This window comes from Leptosomus discolor, chromosome 6 (genome assembly GCF_034619465.1).
Source record: "Leptosomus discolor isolate bLepDis1 chromosome 6, bLepDis1.hap2, whole genome shotgun sequence".
NCBI lineage: Eukaryota > Metazoa > Chordata > Aves > Leptosomiformes > Leptosomidae > Leptosomus > Leptosomus discolor.
Window position 1 is genome coordinate 43,699,148 of NC_141396.1, and position 24,311 is coordinate 43,723,458.

Here is a 24,311-nt window from a genome sequence, read left to right on the forward strand (position 1 = left end):
AAGAGTAATCAGTTCCATACAGGTATCTCAGATACAAGTGAAGCTTTTCTCATTTCAAGGCAATAAATGGCAAAATCAGATGCACAGTGTTAGCGTTCTCACTTCAGAGCAGCTAGGTAGTGGACAAATGAGGAAGACTAAATGCTGGCTTATGGACAAGTTAAGTAGGAGAAAATCTGCTTCTTTCTTGCCATTGTGGCTGCAAGTATGACTGTCGGAACACTACAGAATCTGCTGAACAGTGTATCTGAATCCACATCTGACTTTATTCACTCACCAGTCTTCATTGAGACATCCCTTCTACAGAGCTGCACTAAAACTCTGCATCAGCAAAGCAGCAGCAAGATATTTTGAGGAACATGTCTGTGCTGACAAACTCTGTGCAGACAAATTTCCACCAGTTTTTGCTCATACCAGTATCCCCACCTACCTCATTCACACCTCCGCCTTTAAGCAAGGAGCAGATTCCACCAGTGTGGGCTACACCACTTCGACTGCTCTGAAATCGACTCCCCCTTTGACAAAAAGGAAAAGAAAAGAAAGTTTACTCTGCTCAGTCCATGAGTTTAAACCTACCCATCCCAGTATTTACCCTTCTGATTTCGAAATGAAAAACTGGCATTTGCAAATGATGGTTGCCACCGCTATGCTGAAAACTATGCAAAAACAAAATGGGAAAAACAGATAACCACTCAAACCTCACATGACAAATTATCTCCAGAAAAGTTATACCATCTTCCCTCCTCCACTTCACACTACCTAATACAAGAAAGCATAAGGGGACTATTTTGCCAAACCACCTGAAGCTCACCAGCCTTTTGTTCGTTGACATACTACTGCAGCAAGGGACTTCTGCTGGCACATGTTACAGACAGAGCGCAGAAGAGGCCACCACGCGGCCAACACATGGGGGACTAGTAAAAAGACATGTGTCTAGCTGGGCAATGCCGATGTGTTAAAAATCAAAGGCAGATGCATTAGCGGCTCCCTGATGCAGAGGTAGAAGAAAACTCCCTGGAACTGCAGCCGATCTCACCCAAGGGACGGATGCACTCTGAGTCTAAATCTCTTTGGTGCTCACCACGTCAGCACGTATGACTGCCAGCTACTGGAGACAAAATATGCTCTGCTCCACTGCAGAGCACTGATCCATCCAAGCTGTGGCAAACTGCTTTTTTTTTTTTTCCAAAGGAAAACAAAAGAACATCAAGAAACAATACAATGGGCTAACTGTGCTGAAGGTGGAAGTTCATTTGTAACTACTGTACCATCACACCAGCCAACCTCCCAAATTAGCTGTGGCTCACTCACAGTCAGAATTTCAGAAACTGATATTTCTAAGCAATCTATGAATTCAATAGTTCAAACACCACTGGTGGTGGTGTTATGGACAGCGCTGGAATTAGCATTACAGTGGCATCCAGAGTTCCAGTCACAGGGCAAACAGGGCCTCTTTGTCCTAGCCAGTCCACAAACATTCATAAGAACCATACTTCTCCCAAAGACCTTAAAATATTACCAGAGAAGACACATGAAGGATGTGAGAAAACCTGATTCCCATTTTACAGATGAAGAACAGAGACACAGAGAAACAAAAATCTGCAAGCACCACTTGCAGATCCTACTAGCTCTTTTCATGGCAGAAGTCAATGACAGTAATGAAGTGTGTGCAAAAATTCTGAGAGGGTGGATACTGGGGATGGGTATCCTGATACCCTTCTGGAGTCATGTGACAGTGAGTTTATTCATAAAGGCTCCTACAGCAGCCAGGAGAGAGGGATAAGGACTCCAGCAGAGCAATTCATCTGGCCTGTCTCACGTGGATCAAAAATCTCAGCCACGAACCTCTCCTCTGTTTTTGTAGATATATTTTATTATATCAATCTTATTTCCAAAACAAATAAGATATTTAGAGAAAATAACATTCATCCCAGCTTAGTTTTCTTAGAGCACATGTCTCTCTGGAGAACAAACTGTTTTGAGAATCTGAAACCCTTCAGTAATCCTGCAGCATGCAGGTCATTCAACAAAGTAAAGCAGGCCATAGTGCTTTGTAAGCAGGAAACCTCATTGGTTTCAAAACCAATGTTCTGCTTTTAAATAATACAAGAGGGCTGTCTGTGCTCTACTGCCGAAGAAGCCAATCTCTGAGGTGGAACCATGCATCACCTTCCAGGCAGCTGTGCTTGCGGAGTAGGTAATTGCATAGAATAACCAAAAAGTACAGTGCATGCAGCTCAGGCTTAGTATGTTAAAACTAAAATGTGAGTCAAACCTCTAGTTGCACTGGCAGGCAGCTTATGCATTAACTTTTTCCCACCTCCCCATCAGAAACATTATTTTCTGAATTATTGTGGATTACACACACAACAGAAAGGAGATGCATCAGCCAGTTGTGATAAGCAACCCCCAAGGAAAGAAAAAAACCCAGTAATAAAACATCACACGAGGTTACGTACGAAAAAAGGTGAACTGCGTCACTTTTCTCTCTGATAAAATCCCTCCTATATTTCATAAACTCACGTAGGGTCACCACGGGGTTTTCAGATATGGTGAACTTGTTATCAGTAGCCCAGGTTTCCATGGCAACCAATACTATCCTGGTGTTAAGTTGTTCTTTATATATCTAGTACATTAACAGAATGAACAAATATATTATGTCATATAAAATAAAGGTGAGTTTTACCCCTTTTTTGTAATAGCTTGCATTTTTACATAACTAAATATTTAGCTTGTTCTAGCACACTTTAGGTTCTCCCAGGTGATTTTATCTCCCTTAAAACCAACAAACATGAAAACAAAGTAAAATCTACATTTTAGGCCTAACTCTTCATTCAGCTCTCTCAGCACGCAGAGATCTCTTGCCAGCCCTACACAGGCAGAGGTGCATAGAAGGGAGATGGGATTTTTGAAAAATTACTATAGGACCATTCTAAATAGTTCAGATTTGGAATTAGTGGGTCTTTTATAACATCCAGCTCACTCCAGTGACACACAAGGCCTCTCTTATACCAAACAGTGATCTATAAAATCACAGTTGTCACTGTTATAAAGCTCTACAGGAGCTCATGCTGGCTGAATCATGAAAAAAAGTGCCATCTTTTCAATGCTGGGGGATAATACTCCACATTAAATACTTTCAAGACTGGGAACTGCATTTTGTTTTTCTAATAATATTTTTCTGGGGTGAGGTGCAAGAGCCAGCAGCTCATCTGATTTAGTGTCACAAATATAATCCACATAATCCAACTATATGTCCCTATTTTAACTCATCTACTCAAATGCACTTTTTCTGAAGAAATTTTAGTGCATTCTAATTTCAGATTGTCTTTTGGCTTTCAGATTGCCAACACAGGGATCCTGTGTTAAAAACTGTCATGTCTAAGGTGCTCTTTAAAACTCGGACTCAAGGGACTGATCCAGCAGGATACTTAAATGTTTGAAGCCACAAAAAAATCTCTAATGCTTTATGTTAGACAAAGGCTTTATAGATGACTGACTGTGATGAAAACTTGTGATCTCTGTATATGTTACTATCAGTTGTACCATGAATTGACAACTCCTGTATCTATTGGAAGGAGAATCATACAACTCACGTCACACGTAAAAGAACATTTAGTTGAGTGATACTTACTAGATCTGCCATGTTCACAACTGATTTAGCATAGCTGTTTGTATGGCCGACTGACAAGCGGTGCTTTTTACACTGTGAAACAAACACGGACAAGTTACATATACAGACTTCAGAAAAATAAGCTCTATTTCCAAAAAAGCACAACCTAAAGAGCAACTACATCAACAGTAAAACCCTTGTGCAAGGTTTGGTCTCCTGTGCTGAATATAATGTTAATAAGCAATAGCAGAAAATTGCTCAGAAATGCACATTACTGATACACTTTACAGCAAATGTGGTGAGGATCTATTAATTCCTGTTTGGAAAGTACTCCAAGATCTTTACTGAAAAACTCTGTAGGAATAGGAACATATTGTTAATCTCTTCATTATCTTTATTATTGGAAATTTTAAAGTTAATTCCAAATATCAATGCAGAAATTAACAACACAACTTCCATAGTTGAAACTCCTTTGGAGGTGTTAACCCAAGAGTGCCTGCATCCGTGTTTTAATCTATCCAACTTGCTATTTCTTTTTCAGTTCTCTCTCTCAAGCTGTCTTCAAGTACAGTTTCACACTCCCATAACACCACAGTAACTGGCCCAAATCATTTTAGCAATCAGATTGCCGTGGCACCTTTACTGAAATCTGTAACACAGTGCTATAAAGATGACACTGAAGACAGCTGTCCAGGCACTCCTATTTGCAGAAAAAAAACATAAATAAGCACCATGGCTATGAAAGCACAAGTATGGTAGAAGAATTTAGAAGAAAAGGGCCAAGATTTTTGGAAATGTTTAACCATCTTGTGCCCCATGAGGCTCGATTTTGGAGTGAAAGTTATCCATAATTTCCTGAAGTTAGGATCTTTTAGTGGGCAAGAAGTGCCCAGCAACTAGGGGGTGGGAAAGGCATGCTTTCAAGCAGGAATGGGTGAAAACCACCAAAAATTCAGAAGCTACACTTACTAAAAACACACAAGGACAGGAGCATGAAGCTAAAAATGGCAGAAAGGATGAAATGAAAAAGCTACAAAATAAACGGAAAATGAAGCACAGGAATGAAGGGAAATAAGTGTACTACTCAAGTCTCCATTTGCAACTACAACCTCAAACTTTAGGATGCTTAGAGACACTGGAGGCCTATGGAAATGTTTTCAGTATACTAATTTATGAGCCCATTTCAATGTTTGGGTTTTAAAAGCTTTATATCCCAACTGGAAGCAATGGTCGGACAAGCAGCTGAGAGGGCAGAGAGGAGGGCATCACACCCCTCGCAGCAGTGAGCAGCCAGAGGGGCTGGCGGGATGCAGCTGGCTCCCTCTGAGAGCCCCTGGGGAGGGTAAATGCTGAAAACAGCTCCAACTCCACGGGGTTTCAGCTCCACACTGAGTTCACCCAGAGTGCCGCATCCACAGCGCGGACAGAAAGTAATCCAAATACACACGCATGCCAGCCCAGGCCATGGGGAATGGGAGGATCCCAGAGCATACAACACTTCCTTCTCCTTGGAGGAAATTATTCAGCTTCTTTGACCAATTTAGGGTATTCTAATCCCATATTGTCCATTTTAATCCAAGAATTTATTGCTATGCTCACCAAACTGAGCTGATGGAGGAGTACGCTGTCCAAGAACAGTGGCACATTCCTTGTACACTCTGATGTCTATTTTTGCCAATTTGGATATTGCTTTAAAGAAGGTGCAAGTTACAGAAATGGCAGATAAAATGTGATATATTTTGATTTGAAAGCCATAAAGGACCATAAAATCAGGTAACGTTAGCAGTCGGAGGGGCACCACCAGTCCTCTGAACTTTATCCAGTTACTTCAAGATCAAATCCTATTGTTTCTGTTTGACACCACCACATATTCCAGAAATATACTGTCTGGATTTGAAGACTGCAAGTGATGGAGAATTCACCATTTCCTTTGATATTCCTTTCATTAATTATTAATCATCTTCACTGACATAAATCTGTGCCTTTTCCTACTTGAATGAGCCTGGTTTTTCTTCAATACACTAATCTTTATTATGCCTCTTTCCACTACATTAAAAAGCCTATTTATGTACTCCCAGAGAAAGTATACGAGTTTAACAAAATAATTTTCACTGTATTGATTTGGACATTATCAAAAAAATCTAGTCACTATTAATCTCCCCATTGTCAACAGCTGCTGCACAATTGCAGTAACTGCATTATTGATTGCTGAGTGGCTGCAACTAAGAGAAAGAAAATCATTAGCTTAAGTCATACTGACAATAGCTACTTTATGACACAAAGCTTTAATCTATGGCCCTTGTTTCTGATGCTCAGGACTGGTTGCACTCTTGGTGAAATTACCTTGACAAAATTCAAAAGCAACTTCATCATCAACGGTTAACGAGACTATAATCTCTTCTCTTAAGGGCATACTGAATTTATTCTGGCCGTATATTGTTCTTTGTTGTTACCCTTTATGGACAGTTAATAAATTTGACGTTAATGATAATTGTAAGATGCTGAAGTGTGTCAGTCTTACCATTAGATGATCATTTACAATCATTAACTCAATGTATTTTGTTTCCTCTTCAACTTTACGTGGAATCCGTCGAACCTACAGAGAGAGTACAACTGTAAGAGTCTAATAAGAGTACAGAGAGTGTATAACTGATAACTAGAAATGGCTTCAGAAACCAAACTTCTTATGCATACATTTTTTCTATTGTCTTAATTCTGGTCTCAGATATTGATGAAACTTTTGGGGCTTAGTTTCATCATTTTAAAAAATTCTTTCACCTCCACCAGGACATTTATATGATTTTACACAATGGAATCAAGTCTTTCAACCCATGTAATGCCAAGTTTAGATTTTTTTTAAAGAAAGAATCCTCAGTGGGGCCTATATCCCTAAAAATGTCTTGCGTCAGCTATAAGCTTTTCTTTTTCTACAGAGAAAGGAACCCCTCCTGCATTCTTAATGAAAAATCTCCGTAAGAATTCCATTATTTATTTGCACACTGCTTGGTTCACACAGTGAACGCAGTAATGACCTCTGTGTTACGCTTACTTTGCATTTAGAAACATTTACAACTGTGCTTCTTCATGGTGTCCTTGTTCTCCTGGGTTTTCCAGGAGACTTATTACATCATTATGATTAAAAATGCAGAGTAATGGCTAGTTTATAGAAAGGCAGCAAACCACCTGATATAAAGCAAGACCCGCAAGAATGACTACTGGATTTTCTCCAATGTCTTCCTCACTTCTCTTTCGCCTCTTAGAGGCTTGCATTAGTTAGAGATGTTAAAATCATCTTCTCCTCCCACTGCTCTCAGTATTTCATTTTTGCCTGCACTGTTTAGGCCCTCTGACCAGGCCCTCGTTAGACCTGTACCATCATTTGAGCTCTGTTCCTAAAATGCAAAGAATTGCTGCTATCTTTCCAGGTACAGACAAACACCTGCACTTAGTGGCTCCCCCACTTTAAGAAACGGAATGAACCCTCAGTTTAGAATATTTATTTTTAAACCAAAGTCAAGTGAGATAAAGTAACCACTTGTCACCATTGCAACACAAAAAATACTTGTAAATGTTTCATTAATTGGGAGTTTTGAATAAAACTCTATACCAAAATGAGACAAAATATTTTAGCTACTTTTTCATTTTCAATTCAGCAGTGTTTAACAATTTTATAACTCTTCAGGTAGGCAATGTCCAAGAGAACCCAACAATGTTTTGACAACATTAGATACCTCTTTTTGTAATAGTAGTATTGATATAGAGACCTCATGCTAAACCATTAGCAACATCAGGATTCCATCTGGACAACTTAATTCAGCAGACACAAAGCAAACTTGATGGCTTATTACTTATAAACAAGCATAGTAGCACATACCTGCCTTTTACTTCTTTTATGTCTTGGCTTTACGACAAACTTCGGTGACGTAGTATTCGTTTGCCAGAACTCTAAGCAGAAAAGACAGGCAAATTCATTGAGTATTTACAAGAAAATAGCTCAACAATTAGTGACCCTGATGCCACGTGACAGTAGTACAGCATTTGTCCACACATCAGATGTGGCAAGAAGCCGTTTTTTGAGTTTCCAGCTAGAAAGGAGGCAACGTTACAGATGCTTCCCAGTAATAGGGTTCTTATTAAAAACTCTACTAGTGATAATCTGGGTCTGCTGAAACAGCTGATCTGTGGGTGTCACGCTTCAGAAAGCGCAGCAGATGTTCTATGCCAAAACTTCACCAACACTGGCCATGTAATATTATTAGCACAGTGTTTCCTAGGAGGGAATCACATTTTCGGGAATTCAGCAGACATTCACGGAGCTCTTGCAATAGCTACCTAAATTAATAAGAAGAGCATGGAAGGCAGAATTAATGCTTTAAGACGATTATACTCACAAAGTAAAATATGTTAGGGTTCAGAGAAACCATATGAGACTTTGGCAATGCTCACCTTCAATACAATATTCCTCCCTGCTAATCCCACTGTGTCTTTAACTTCTTAAACTTTAATCATAAGCACCAAGTAGTTTATTCTTTTGCCAAATCCCTTTCACCAAATCTATTAATAGCTGCTCATGGAAAGGGACACATTGTAAACTAAACAGAAGACAACACTTGCTCTCACCCTTTTAAATGTCCAAGAAGTATTTTTCCATCTTGAATTTTAGATTCATAGTCCCTGCCTCACTTTTCCCTATACAACAGAAAACCTTTCCTTGCCTTGTATAAACATGTTTACTATTCACATAACCTCAAGATCTTTCGAGACACATAAATTAAATGTTTGCAGTTGCTTATTTTGTAATGTGTCATTTTCCCTTGACTACTTTCCCTCTTCTGTGTTTTCTGCAGCTTTTGGACATTCTTTCAGTCTCCAGGAACTGAAAACTGCTTCACTATTCCAGAGTGATTTTACCAGTCCTGCAGAGAAGTAGACAGTACTATAGCAGCTGTGTAAATTAAGGGGCTTCAAGTTCACAAACCTTTGTGTGCAACTTTTTGTTGTATTACAAAGTCCTGAACAGTTCAGCTTCACTGGTGAGCCAGGAAAGTTTCTCAGAGCTCCAGCTCCCACATGCTGTACATTAACTGTGCAATTTCTGCATGAAGTTCAAACTATAGGATTAAAAACAATGCTGATAGGAATTTGACATGGCTGCCATATCAGCAAAACCTTAAAACTCGAAGCTGAATAGCCCATCTGACAAAATGTTACTAGGTGCAAGTGCTACTCTTAACCAGGCATGGCTAGTTATTAATCAGACAAACCAGGAAAGCAAAGCACAACTAACTGGTATTGCCTTGGCTAAATCTTGAGGATTACACTGTCATTTTGGTATGCGAAGTTTGCAGATATCTTTTTATAGAAGGGCCTGGACAATCATAGGCCCTTTGCTTAAAAATGTTTTCATGGTTACACCAGCGCACGTGAAGATTTTCTTTACAAAAAGGACCTAAAATAAATTAAATCATACCCAAGGGTCTCTGTTTATTGCTTAAAGACCTGCAGTTTCTAGAGCTCGCCACGATGAGAAACTACATCTTGAAAATTCTTTTACAAATGTGTTTTTGATTATGCTTTACATATGTTGATTAATTTAGCCTGTGTTCTAGGGCCACACAACTGGCTCTTAACTTGTCATTTTAGCTTTTATACCATGGTTAATGAAACCAGTAAAAATAGAACTTTTCAATCAATAAAATAATAATTTACAATACGTATATCAGATAACTTTACCAGCAAACGTGATTGTTTTACCCACTATCGGAAGTCAGCCATCTCTAGAGGTGAACAACGCAGCCATTAATGTTAACACATTAACAGACATTAACACCGTGCTATAATTCACAAGCTGGATGAATTCACGCAGGGTGCATTTCCAGCCAGAGACCCTCAGGCAAAAGAACAGGATCAGCCAAATCACAGGAAATATAGATAGCTGAAAAAGCCTACAGGAAATTTTGATGGGGATATATTACCTCAAAAAAGTGTAATGAGGATTCATAGAATCACAGGAAAAGACCTTTTAATATTATCGAGTCCAACCATAAACTAATACTGCCAGGTCCCACTAAACCATGTCCCTAACTGCCATATCTACATGTTTTTCAAGTGACCTCAAAAGAAAAGGTCATCTGTAATGCATTATTTGAAAAACAACATCTTCAATAATATATTGTTGCCTAAGACCATGCTAGGGCACTGTATGTCTCAATACTGATTGTGACAAAAAATACCATTTAACAAATTATAAAGTGAAATACTCTAAGCATGCCAAGTCATCCATCCAAGCTTTACTTAATTTAAAGTCCTCATTACCTCCTCACACCATTGCAAAGTACAGTACTATTAATTCTTTTCTGGAATAGCTTTCTTATTCTTTTTTTTAATACCCAAGGAGAAAAAGAATGTAAAAAATATATTGCTATCAAACTGGTGTAACAGTGTGGGCTTTTACTATCACTGATAGAGAGTAATCCCTATTATTTCTTTTTTTTTTTTCCTTTCTAAAATCAATATTGAAGCTGATGATACATCCAGTCCATTTCTAACACAGTGCTGACTGGAAAACTTAGCTTACACACAGACCCTTTTCAAGGTAAGAAGAAAATCTAGACATCAAGGAAGATCTCCTTAGGCTGGGCAAATTGATATATTGTGAGAGTAATAAGAAATACTGATGATATAACCTAGCACAGTGCTTGCTAGTAGCAATGATGATTCTGCTGTGGTACTTAAAAATAAACAGATCACAACAATACTAATAGCAATTAATTGCAAATATTGTTTAAAGAAAACAAAAAAAAAAAAAAAAAAAAGAAAAGTCAAGACAACAGTCAGCACTCTCCAGACCGGCCGGGAAGAGGCAGTGCCAAGCAGAGACACCAGTGGGGCAGCACATGCAAGGAGGGAAGGAAAAGGTGGGGCAGGGTGTGCCGCTGGTTGGGGGATGAACGGAAGAGTTTCTGTGGGCACAGGGAAAAGGGTGGGGAAGCAGAAGGTGGTGCAGACTGCTCTCATCCTCTGGAGCCTTGGCTATGCAAGGAAGATGACTTAAAGACAGATAAATTGAATAATCACAAAGAAAAATTATGGATTCCTAATGAGGATATAATCTATTACATCTACTGAAACTTTCACTACAAGCCTCAGGAAAACCTTTCAAAACGGCTTTACAAAGACAAGATTGAGCATGTGGGACAGCAGACTGTGAGTTAAAGTATATTTCTCCATATATGGGATCCTAAACATAAAGCAATAAAATATTAGCACCTTATCTCTCTTATCCACATTACAAATATTTGTATAATTAAGATCAGTAGCACTCCACAATTATCTCCTTTTTGACCTTTTCCACAATCTTGTGATTCTAATTCAATCTAATGGCAACACCTTCCATTATGGCATATGCCGGGCTTTGTACAGCAAGGCCAGCAACTATTCACTTGTTATCTGCAGTAAAATCAGAATTGTACAAGCCTATCTCAATTTTTGTGAAAAAATCTGAGGCCCTACTTTGACAGGTTTTTTGAAACTCAATAAGCTTTGGTGGAGGTGAAAGTGGTGGATTATACTTGCAATTAATTCCTTTTCATCATTTTAAAAGCTGAATCAAAATCTTGAAAACATAAAATTTCACAACTAGGAAACCTTGTAAGACAGCTGTAGATACCTACTAAGTACCAGCTCTAGCAGTCTCCTACTTGAACAGCCTGAGACAGAAGATTTATTTTAAACTCAGCAGTGGTTGCATTATTTCCAACCTTTCAAATTACATATCCTCAAGAAAGTGTGATAAAGATGCACTTTATTATTTGACCTTATGTTCAATAAATAGTTTTCATTACACTACCATCTCCACAAGTACAGGGAGTAAACATGGTAGGTGCCTGAGGTGCACATACATAGGAACCTTCATGATACAGATGTCGACAACTTGCACTGCATGAGCTGTTTGTGCTGCCCCTCCATCTTCCCTAGAGAGCCATCAGGGAAGGACGTGAGGCACCAAGCTGTTTTGTTCAGACTCAGAAAGCTTCCTTCTTCAGAACCAAAATCAAGGTGACCAAGTTGTAGCAATTTCCCTTGTTTTTTATCATTAGCTTTCCAAATGATTCTACTTTGCTAGCAAACCTGCACACACTGTGCCCCAGGGAAGGATCCATCTACGTGCAGCACCCAGCCCCATAAGAAACCAGATCCAGCTATTACCATAGGACAAATAGTTTGTAACAAGATGACCGGACATCTGTAACCCTCCTGAAGAAATTAGTCTAGAAGTGGTTTCCACCAAAATGAGTGTGTCTATGAAGGCCAGTTTTATTTATCTAGGATATATTTTGTAGAGTAGGAAAACGCATCTGTAAAACTGGCACATCCTTGACAGAATGGGGATATGCCACGAAGACTGCAATTTTAGCTTCAATTAACACACCAGCTTCTCAGATGAAAACCCATTTTTTTAAAAACCTCTTCTCCTTCCATATACAATATAAACTGTTTGTGGGGATTCATTACTACAAGCACTTGAAACCACTTCTGCCTCCAAATTCATTGGTTCTGAAACGCATGACCCGCACTACAATCAGTACTGTGAGAGACGCTGAACGGACTGGTGATGAGAGAGTCACTGAACAGCAACGACATTTAGCAAATTCTTCTCTCCCAGGCTTAAGCTCACACCATGGTACTCACTCTGTATCTCAAAACAGGAAAAGTCCATGAAGGCTTATCAATCACTGGTTTATTTTCATCATCTTTAGGCTACATCAGTCCTTTCCTTTCCACAACTAATAGCACATAATGCAGTCCACAGGCCGCATGACTTATTAAGAGAAACATACATCACAACATGAAGGTCTAGGAGAGGTCTGATTCATTGGATTCAGGGGGTTTTCAGCATTTCAGGTTCTTTTCCAGTCCTTTCACATTTTTTTTTCAGTGCTTTTTTATTTAATCAGGAAAAAGAAGAGATATACAAATAAATACATGATCAGAAGAGTGCCTATCAAATACGGTTAACATATTTGGCCTTAGACTAAAACAGTAAGTCACAAACATTAAAAAAATCATACCAGATGGCAGGTCATCCAAAGGAAACTCAAACAACTTGGATTTGTAGACAGAGTGGAAATGGAAGTCATCCTGAAATAGTAAATAACTGCATGTATTAAAACTGGATAAACTAATCCATCTCACGAGCATTACATAGAGAGTTCCAAAGGCCCTTGTTATCCAACACCCACCCTCGTGAACATGTAAGTTGCAAGGCACTATTACTCTACACTCTTCCCAATTGTGCTGTGGTTGCTAATGCCACAGTTAATCATCCTTTATTTGAAATGTCTGAGTACATAAAAAAGAGTGGCTGAGCCTGCTTAGAGCTAGACTTAAGAGAGCCGCCCAGGGAACATCAATGAGAGTCACAGGAGCTGCTGAATGGGAGTCAAGGCTGAACCAGGAGGAGAGGGCTGTAAGGAACCCAGAGCGGGAGGTGCCAGGGAAGGGGACAGGGCACCCTCCTCACGCTTCTCCTGCTGGCTCCTAGGCACCCTCGTCACCATCTGGTGCTGCACAGCTCTACATTCAGATGTTACTGAGTACACACATAGACCCATACCATTGCCTAATTTTTGGATGTCTGCTTTTGTCTGTGATGATGTGGCTTCACATATGAGGTAAATGAGTTGAGAATGAGGGGATGAGCCTTATGCCTACTCTGTTCCCATGAATGTCTATATTCAACAAACAACACAGCAGGACTACTGTAAGTTCTACTTACATCAGAAGTGTAGTTTTCATCTGGCTCAATAAGGTAGGTGTGATTTCCATCATAGAACATCCCACTGTCAAAAGCCAGAAACGCAAACACTGATTTAATCAAAACATACTAGTGCAACATGGAAGTAAGTTTAAGAAGTTAATATATTTTAAAAAATTAAATATTTAGAAAAGGAAGCAGTTAAAAATGGTTTCAGGAACTGAACGTAAATTCTGAGTGTTTCTTCGCTTCAGAAAGAAAAATATTCTCTCCTGTGGTGATATAGACACTTCTTTCTTCCCCAAAGCTTCTCTACAACACATATAAACACCACAAAAATTGGCTAACTTAGCCAACTGAAAATCCAGTTCAGAGCCCCCACTCCCATGCAACAGAGTTCTACCTGCAACAGGTAAATAAGGGACCTGTCTTTAGGAACACACGTATTTGGAACATGCACACAGCTTTCCCCCAAATAAAAATATTATCAAATGGAATTGATCCTTAGGTTTTAATGGTTTTGATTAACTCTTTCCTCAGTAAATTCATATAGTACCAAGTACAAAGGGCACAATGGTATCTTTTGGGCATAGTGGGCTGTTTGGGGCATTTCAGCAATAATAATTATGACATATGGTCTTTTTAAATTGAGTTATTTTAAGTTTATATTTCTAGGAAATGTTAATGGCTATATGCATTGTCATATCAATATGGACATTACATGATGTTCCTGATAAGGAAAAAGGAAACCCCATCAGAGAGGCTTTCAATGGGTTGTGGTAAAAAGAGATACAGAAGACCAAGGCTTCTGCCATACCCATGGTTCTGGCAAAGTACTCATGGTCTTTCTTAATGGCATAAAATCTTAACCACAGAAATCTGGAGGTCATTCATGATAAGCACACTGCTATGTATCTCAGCAAACCTGTCACTTCGCTTGCCCACACACAATCATCTATTTTCCACATTAAATTCCAACACACAGTTCAACTCTAAATGAAGAGCAAACTGAACTGCTAAGGCTCTCTAAACAGATGAAGATAGTCTGTGACAGTAACAGCAGATGCTTCAGCATTACCAGTTGAATGTACAGCAAAGTGAGGTCCATTCCTGTAAGGATGTTTTCTATTAAGAGTTACCTTAATTTTACTTAGGTAAAGAGTGTTAACGAGGTTTAGTCTTTAACATAATGCAGGATGCACAAGTGTGGCTAAATTCCACCTTAAAAGAAAGCGTTGATACAGACATTACCCTGTAAGAGCATAAAACCAAAGGGCATTTCTTTTATCACTACCATTCTGATCTTCAACAAAATCAGCAGGTTTTTGTTAATAATTCTGGCTTTATTGCAGTGACATACACGCACAGTTGGGATTAGGCTATATCAGCATGTCCCTTTCAAAGTGCTCCTACTAAGGGCTTTAAGCTTAGCCATAAATATGAGCTGCAAGCTCAAACTTGGCACACAGTACACAACAGCAGCATGAAAGCAAGATTAGTTATTTATTTAGATTACTCTTTAGCAAACTTTTAGGCATCAAAAAAACCCCACTGGAATTACAAACAACAAACCAGATTCTGTTCTTTTTTCTTACGCATTTTGGGGGTTTTTTTGGTGGTTTTTTTTAATCAGCAAAATTGATTTTGGTTCTGCACAGCAGCAGATAAAGTCAGTAAAAACACTGACATTCTTTTCCTGTCTATTAAGAAATATAAGCATATATTAAGTTTGCAAACCACTAGAGCTATTCATGAGCATACCACTTTTAATATCATTCACTTACAGGGTTAACCATGTAGCATTCACAGCAGCAGCTTGGGTTAGTGACTGACATATATCAACTGTAATCCTGAGATATCTACAATTTAGAGTTGTTTCACTCTTCAAATTACCTGTGCCTGTTCTTTACAAGTAAATACTGTCTACACAGCTTAAGATAAATATTCTAGAACCTGCTGAAGCCTCTTTTCCTGGGAATAAGATGAGATTTAGGAACATCCCGCAGCTCTTAATCAGGCAAAACTTCCCTCTAATTGCAATTTTGCTTAAGCGCAGTCTGCAAGACAAAGTGCCATGAGCAAATGGCTTCTCGTGCAACTGTGGCACCCAGCAGCGCTGACCTCTGATCAAGTCACTCAACAGTGACAAAAATAATAGTCACAGCTGACCTACAGTTCTGACTTGCCCACTCAAAGCATTCACAGCTCTTTTTCAACCGACTTCAATATTCCAGTGCTCTGTGAACAAATCACATGCTCACGGATGCATTTGAGAGAAAGCAATAGCAAACCATGGGCCATTTCAAAACCGAGAATTTTGATTATGTACATTCTTCAAACATATTTGTAGTCTTGAGTCTAGTTTGCAGCAATAGCAGGTTTTATATTCACCACCAGTGGGCAGCAAAATCACAGAGCAGCCTGGTGTCTGTGCAACTCGCCTCCCAACACAGGACTGCGAGTCCTGCCTGCCTGTAACTTATTCATATCCCAGCAACCGGTGTGTTTTGCATTCAAAGTTTTTTGTGTTAACTCGTAGGAAACTGTGGTTACTGCGTATCCCACAAAAAACAACAACAAAAAAATCCAAACAAAATAGTTCACTTGGAGTTAAGGTTGCAGAGATACATTTTTCATTAGCAAAGCCGTTAAGAAGAGAAGAAAATAATAATTTTATGCATTCTGTCAGCCAGTCACCTGATTAATTTAACTAATAAAAGGAAGATCACAACATAGACACTACCAACAGAAGAACTCCTAATTTTTGATTAAAAGAACACAAGATTTTCTCACTTCTGCTGTTACTGGCCAAGATCTAGGGGTACGAATAAGTAAGAGAGATTAGCATGAACTTTGGGAATATGAAGCTTGTTATTCTATTAAAGGCATCTGTTCTGTCTTATGCACTTCCTAAAATTCATGAAAGCAAAGTTGCTGCCCTGCAGACCTTAACTCTCCCCAGCTTTCCTTATTCCAGTGAGACTCTCCAAACTGTGGTTGGAGCTAAGGAGCTTGGATTGCCAGTGTGAGTTTCTAGTAATCACTCAGCATTTAAAATTGACTGCGGAGGAGCTAGTTGTAATGATGGAAATGCAGTGTCAGAGAATGTGAGTTTAGTACAGCTCAGGAAAACATTACTTTATCGCACTGAGTGCTGGAATTATCAGCCTGCTACAGTAAGCTTCACATTGCATCTTGTGTGAAGTGTAACTCTGCTGAAACTTTATTGTATCAGAAAAAGTAAAAAAAATAAAAAAGACACCTCTCCAGGGAGAGCTGAATTATACAGTGGAAAAAAAAATACATCTTTCATCACCTCACTGTGTTAAAAGGGACCAATTTGAATATCGGGCAATTTAAGAATACTGAGCAGCAGAAGGGTCAGTTAAGAACAAAACCACAAAAGGAGGGCATTAAAGGCCATACGCAGCCTCTCCTTCCTTTCTGCTTTTTCTCCTAGGAGTTAGCAGGGGCCAAGACCTAATGGATCACTGCTAATGGAAGCCATGAGGTGGCTCGGGATGCATTAGGATGCTACTATTTTTAGGCTCCCTGTCCATACTGAAACTGGGCTCAGGTTTCTCGAGTTGCTCAACCTTGATCATAAAAGAGATCACAGCTGTAAATCAGACAAGTGCAAGGATAACAAGTCTTCTGCATGCATTCTCCCCCTTCCTAACAAAGAATATACAAATATAAAAAGAAAGATATTAGTTAAATATGCCTACTTATATGGCTGATACCAAAACTACAGAATAGTTGGAGATAGACAATATGCTGAATCTTTCCATCAGCTAAGCCCTGCTTCATCAGACAAAGGCAGAGCTTGGGTAATCTCCACACAGGCTCACTCGCTGACATGACTTTCGAAGCTGATCTCAGTATCAAAAGTGTCAAGATCCCATAACTCCCAGATTCAACACTGAAATTACTTGTTTGCCCTGAAAACCTTACTAGCATCTTTCAATAGTGCCAAAAGTAGACAGATCCAAAAGCTGTACAATCAACACACAGCTCCATATAACCTTCAGATGACAGACACTTTAATTACATTATCACTAAAATGACGGTCTTTAAAAAAAATTGTATTGTACAATTTTATATCCTTTCTTCCAGATTTTACAAGATCTTACTATACCAAAGGTATTATCCCATGCACACAGCTTAAGACCAGCAATTCTGTGAAAAAAATGGATAGAACAAGAGAAACTCTAAACTGACACTTTCCTTTGTAAAGAGAGTAGAAAAGAGAGATAAAATACATCACTGTAGCAACAAGAAAAGAACACAATTTCCAAATGGCTCATGTCAATACTGGTAGTCTTTTTTATTCTTGTAGAACAGGACGTTTTCTGTTACCTTTACTCTTCTATCTCTGTAATAAATTATCTTAAAACAATACCTGGCCACCGTTCTATGTCTTCAGTTTAAAAAAAAAAAAAAAAAAGAAAAAAAAAGAAAAGAAACTTCTGTGCTTTGTCAGTGAATTCTGAAAACAAACCATGGTTTTTGCCAGATTCACATTAAACTTATTTTTTCTAAAGATTGTTGAGTACTTAATACTGGTGACTAGTAGGAAAATAAATAGCACTCACTTTACCATAAACAGCCTTATTTTGCTTAAAAGACTAACAAGCAAAGGCCAGTAAAAACAAAACAGCAGACTTACTGTAATCCATGGCATGTTGACAAGGCAACAAATGATACTGGATTTCCTCGAATTTCTCCCTGATAATAGCAATGTTCTCCTCCCTGAAATTGGAAATTAAGACTGTAAATCCACAGGACATCCCACAGTATCACACTCCACTCTGTCAAACACTGCTTCTTCATTGCCAACCCACTGACATAGCATCAAGAATTGACTATCACCCCATCTCCTTTTAGCTAGGGTTGGTACCTAGACAAACATCATTATTTCGACTCTCTACACTGAATGGATATATTTTCAGTGTGTAATTCCTGGTATCCTGAGACAGATTTCAGAGACAAATTACTTCAGAAGTGCTCATCTGTCTTCACTGACTATGAAAAGAGTTGGAAATAGGGTACTTAGACCCAACACCTGGTCTGCACATGGCTATTTCAGACAAGATGAACTCTGCTCTGAGGGTAGGGCAATTTCCTTCTGAGGAGAAAGGTATGTTTCTCAAATAATGATTAAAAAAAGAGAACAAATCAGAAGTGCTCACTAGCACTCCAAAACTAACGGAAACTTTAAGTATAACCAAGTGATAAAGGAATAAAATCAAAATGAATATTTGCCTCTTTTTTTCTGCAAATAAAATATACCCCTTTCGAATCAAATTCAGCAGACCTTACTCAAAAAATTCCCCCCCTTAGTTTTACAGAAGTCACACCAATAGCGAAGTAAGCCCTACTGAATGTGCACTGAATGTATTCAGTATTGCACAATGTCAATAATTGTATGCAAAATTAGAAAAACAATTCAAACATCCCTTAAATTCTCACTGTCACTCTGCCCTGAAGAGGAACTTACCTATGAGTGCCTTGCCAAATTCAGCTATATCATATTACTGCAATACTGTTGGTTAGAGGACTATGAAGAAGATATTCAGTGCTTTTTTTAAAAAATAGCAACACTTCTCTATTTCTATTCCCTACCAGCAAATGTATGAATAATCTACCTAGCATAATGTACCCAGCCATCTGAGCATTTATGTCCATTTACTGCAAAGAGGGAAAGGCATTACAATTACTGCTTTTTCAGAAGCCGGCAGTCACCTGCATGATGCATAGCACTGTCGTTTTAGGCATCTGACATAATATGCTTTTGGATTGTATCTTTCAAATATGAAAAAAAAATAATCAAGATGAAGCAAAAGGCACGAAAAGACACAGAATATGTTGGTAGTTTTGTGTTTTGATCAGGAAACCCTATTCTGTTTTCTACAAGGCGTGCTAATGATTTTTGAAAGCAACTACAAAGTACGGGTGCCTCTGTTTTGAGGTGCTCTCTTCAAGAGAGTGTAGGAGCCTGTTTGTCAGAGTACAGCTGCTCACAGGGAAAGAGACCTGATCTCAACCTGGAAACCATTAGTTCCCCCTCAATATCTTATCTGGAGCATTCATGCATGCCGTAGTGCAGGGGACCCCAAAGCACTCAGCTCGCAGCTGCTGTGACCAGCGACAGCAGCGCTACAGAGAAATGCAAACCTGGTCTGAGAGACTACAAGTGTGATGCTATCTGGCAGGCTTGTTGCTTCACTCTGCGAAGAGAATCTCTGTGGTATATCTTCTGTTAAAAGTGCTACGCTATTTTTTTCCCCAATTTCTTTCAGTCTCGTTATTTCCTCTCTTCTACAAAGCACTTCTTCCTTCCACTTGCTGCAGTGACAGCAGCCACCTCCACTCCCTATCCACTTTGACGTCTTCATCTCTGGTACAGGTACAGAACACCTTTACCAAACTGACCTGCAGAGTGACCATCGTGCTACCCACCACGTGCACCTCTCTGCCAAGGTATCTGCAGGAAAACACTACTGGTGCCATGCAGGTAATGTTCGACAGGCTGTGCTGATGTGTATCTGGCTCATGTCCATGAGAAGCTCCAGGGCTGACCCTCCACACCAGCTACAGCAGGGTGCCTGGCAGAAGACGTACGACCCATCACCCTTGGACCAGCATTTCTTAGGACCATCAGGCGTTTGGGACTTGGATGGAATACAAGTGAAAAGGAGACGGTTTAAGTTTCTGCTTTGCACTCACGCATTTCAGCCACCAACAGCCTAAGTTACATGGAATTTTAGACAGATTACATCTTACTTTGTTTCTCCTGAAACCTTGGCTCATTTTCTCTATTTTATTCTCCTTTTTTACATCTACTTAATTTCTATATCTTTAAGCCCTCTTCATCTGAGATTTTCTTTCTTTCAGTCTGTAGGATGTTCCCCACTACAGGATCACAGTGCTGCTTACGTCTTTCAGGTCTTTCCAGAATATATGAATAACAAGTAAATAAAGAGAGACTCCAGTAAGCTAATAACAAAACTAATAATCAAACTATAGGGATGAGCTAAAACCTTACAAGCAAGAAAATATTCTCTAGAGTATTCTAAAGAACTCTTGCAGTAGTATTCCTGTAAAAGATATAACTGGAGTAAGCACAGGAATATGGGAATAATATTGAAGTAAGGAGTCATACAGAGTTCTAGCTGTGGAAGGAATGTGGAGTAATTACACAAATTGCTTTGTTCTCAGAAAATATAGTTAATATGTACCAGAAGTAGAAACTCAGGCTCCATTAGTTTGCAAAACCATTTCTTTGTAACCAGGAGGAACATTTTTCACACTAAGAATCCAAGTCTGTGGCTCAAAAGTGTGTTTTGATCTTCTTAACAAGAATCGAATAAATGCCCCATGATAGTACCTCCAAATTAATTAATTCCATAATAAATGCATGAACAAATTTTTATGCAAGCAGATCTAGAAAAGGAAAATATGAAAAACCCAGCTCTAAATTCTTGCCTAGGAAAAACACAACTTGGGCACAAATTCTATTCTATTTAATCAAATCAGTTCAACTCATTGATCTACTGAAGTTCACGGTAATACTGGTAGAGACAGAAATGTAACTCTGATCTTCTCAGTCTCAAGGACCTGTTCTCACCACTACAAAACATTTATTTCTATATGCTGACATCTGAGGGATTTTTTTTGCTCGTGGACTTATGTCCCTATCAACATAATGTAAGTCCCCTCAAAACAGTTAATAAAATACAAGGCGTTTAAAAGAAAATGGCTTTTTTCAAGTACTTGATGCACTACTCGTGTGTTCAGTTTTTTTCTGAAGAGAACTCTTCCCTCAGTGTAAGAAATCCTGCTGTCAGGATACTCCTGAATGAAGTTCTGAGGATTGTTATAATCTCAGCAAGGAAATAAGAGGTCATGCAGTGACACCAGATGGCACTAGTACTGGATGGCTCTGGGAGTCTCAAGTGAATAAAACACACCAGTAACATGTGGCACGTGGTGAGGAGGGTGCACAGTATATATTGCACTTTTGGGAGAGTCATCTTCAACACTTCACAAAACCTGTGAAGAGAGAAGCACTTAAAGCTACAATGTCTGGGACTGGTTCTGCATTGACAGTCAGGACAATTGAAGGGATTCTACAGGACAATGTTTTCTTCAGAGCACATGTAATTTTGGACAGGAATTTTACTGCCATTGCCTCACTGTAGTGCTGAGGCAAAAATTCTCTTGGTTTTGACATGTACTAAAGCTCCTTTATAGCACATGCAGTAATAAAACACACTGTCCTACAGGAAGAATCACAGTAGATGGGAGATCTAAGACCACCAAAAGACTAAACATAATCATCACATCTATGTTCTTTTACTCTGCTCTTGGAAACACCAAAGAACTTGTCTCTCTTTTCTCTACTGGTATCTGTAGCAGTGAGACAGGAGCTGGGAAAAAAAAAAAATCTTCATTTTTTTTCCTAAAAACATTCTGGTCCCATATAAAAAAATAACACTTCCCTCAAGAGCTAAAATTAGCACCATTACCAACAACAGCTCAGCCCAGAACATCAAAGGTGTTTTGTGAAGAGCTATTGGCTTCCTGTAGCTATTAGAGCCCCTGCTCTCTCAAAAGCAGGCAATAATTGTCCATCTCAGCAAATCAAACCTCCACGCTGCCTTTGTCAGCTACTGGGGAACAGTTTAGCGTTAAGATGAAGAGGACAGAAGACTGCTTTTCTAACACATGCCAGCCATCAGTGTGAGCAGCACATTTACCCCTTTCTGCTCTAAAATGGAACCTGGCCAGTGCAGAGTCCGGGAGAAAATTAGACTAAATATCATCTCCTATGAGACAAGGTATGCCTGGTGACAACATCTGTGACATAGGCCTGCAACACACACACACACTCCCACCATATCCAAAGGCAGTCTAATGCTACAGTGGAGGGAAGTTTAACATTTTTGCCTCCACAAGGCACACAGCCACTGTTCATGCTGTGGTTAGCATGCCACAGGACAAGTTTTCTGCCACTGTGGCACACAGTTGTCCATTTCCTTGGTTTCGTAAGTTCTCCTTTCTTCATGAAACCTCTCAGCCTTACCAGTGACTTCCAAAAGCAATAGAGAATATACAGACGTTTAGTAAGACATCTACTGATTTGGGGAGCTAAAAATGTAATAACATCCTACCAAAAAGAAAAATTTAAAAAAAAATCAGAACAACCCCAGGATCAATTAAAACAAATGAATCTTTATGACAGTAGTCAGTTTATGACTTAATCTTCATCTTGATGCTTAAGTTGGATAATTATAGCATAATCCTGAAGAGGGGTATCTTGCCCTGTGAACTGATACAGCTCCTTGCCAACCAGCATGCAACCCTTTTTGCCCATGTCAGTCTGAGTTTCCCGGCAGCCTGTCTGGGTAGGTAGTGTGGCAAAGATACTAAAAAATGAGAAGGGAGAGATGTTAGCAATGTAAGTAAAATCTGTCCCCATTTCTGTCCTTTAAGACAGCTCGTCCCTTCCCAGAGAGGCACCAGCTGCTGAGTAAACACAAAAGAGATGAAAAACACATTAACCAGTATGCATAATGAAGGGGAGGAGTATGTAACACAAAAGAACAGCCACGACAGTCAGTGATGGTGGCCGTTCACTCTTCCCTGCAGTCTCCATGAAGACAGCATCTGCTGACCATACACTAACAGTGTTTGTTATTCACCTCAGAGACACTATGACCTTCCCAGAGGAGGAAAATTAAGGATGCACATTCATCTGCTTTCAAATACCCGACATCAGATCTTCAAGTAAGCAATTTTCAGCAATTAGGAGAGGTGCTGGCCATTAAAACTCATGCTACACTCAGGCACTGACCCTAAAATTAATAACTTCCTTCTCCCAGCAGCTACATATCCCTATTTTAACATGCATTAATCCAAAGGAAAGGAGATTGCTGGTCTAGTTCAGATTCTAGTAACACAGCTCCCACCTTCCTTGCAGCAGAAAGCTCCCAAAAGGCCAGCTAACGACCATGCCACAATTCTGTGACGTTCCAGATAACAATTAGCCGTTTAATGAGCTACCCATTGTGCAGTCACTAGTTTTAAAACTGCTTCCTCAGTAATCACTTTGATCTATTTACAAATTGTTGATGTTTGCACAAGTTTTAACCCTGTGATAAGACTGCATGAGAAAGATCACCAGGAGAAGAAAATGCACACCGTCTTGCTGACTTCCATGGCAGAAAACAACTTGTTACGGATGGGTTTCTATTTGAAAACAGAAAAGGCAAAATGGCACTTTGACCCAGTGATAACTAAGACTGCATGGAGAGAAAATCTCTTTGAATTGACATGTGCTTCAGCAAAGGCAGGGGCCCAGCTGGTGGTGCTGTGCTGTACTGCAGCAGAGCCCTGGCTCACCCCTTACACAGCTCAATAATGACTCCAGGGACCCTGGCACCACCTCTTTGCACAGTAGGTCTCTGAATGTACCTACGTTGCACTGTAGACTCCTGAAAGCCAACTATTTTGAAAATGTGAACTGTACACTCCCTTTGTACAACTCAGAGCCGACATGCTGCAGTGACATTAGGTTATACTGCTATCTCAGATTCTGAAATCAGAAATAGGGATTCCAAAATTAGGATAAAGCATCATGGCTTCTAAGGCTTCTCCACAAAATGCCCATGTTTAAAGACTGTTGGCAGCACTCTTAAAAAACAGACACACATGTACATGACAGGCTCCTGCACACAGGCAATTCACTCCAACTGCCATTGGTGACTCATGGTAGGTGCTTTCAGCAGATGGCGTGTGATATCAGCCCAGCTTCCTGGTTCAGAGGCCAAATGAGGCTTGTGTTTACTGCCCAGTAGCTACAAGAGAAGATGCTCCATGAACGTAGCTGCAGGGTGTGGACAGAGAGCTCATGCCAGTGCAACACCATCTGGTCCA

General features: G+C 39.5%; 1 protein-coding gene across 1 annotated transcript in view; it reads right to left on the minus strand.

The window, feature by feature from the left end:
- Window positions 1–24,311, minus strand: part of ADAM22 (ADAM metallopeptidase domain 22) — a 135,316-nt gene that overhangs the window by 36,296 nt on the left and 74,709 nt on the right. The window contains exons 5-12 of the mRNA XM_086467129.1: window positions 18,040–18,122; window positions 13,392–13,455; window positions 12,685–12,754; window positions 7,488–7,558; window positions 6,135–6,209; window positions 3,635–3,706; window positions 2,460–2,626; window positions 431–515 (exon numbers count right to left, since the gene is read on the minus strand). Coding sequence (XP_086323255.1) covers window positions 431–515; window positions 2,460–2,626; window positions 3,635–3,706; window positions 6,135–6,209; window positions 7,488–7,558; window positions 12,685–12,754; window positions 13,392–13,455; window positions 18,040–18,122 — 687 coding nt within the window. The remainder of the gene's footprint in view (window positions 1–430; window positions 516–2,459; window positions 2,627–3,634; window positions 3,707–6,134; window positions 6,210–7,487; window positions 7,559–12,684; window positions 12,755–13,391; window positions 13,456–18,039; window positions 18,123–24,311) is intronic.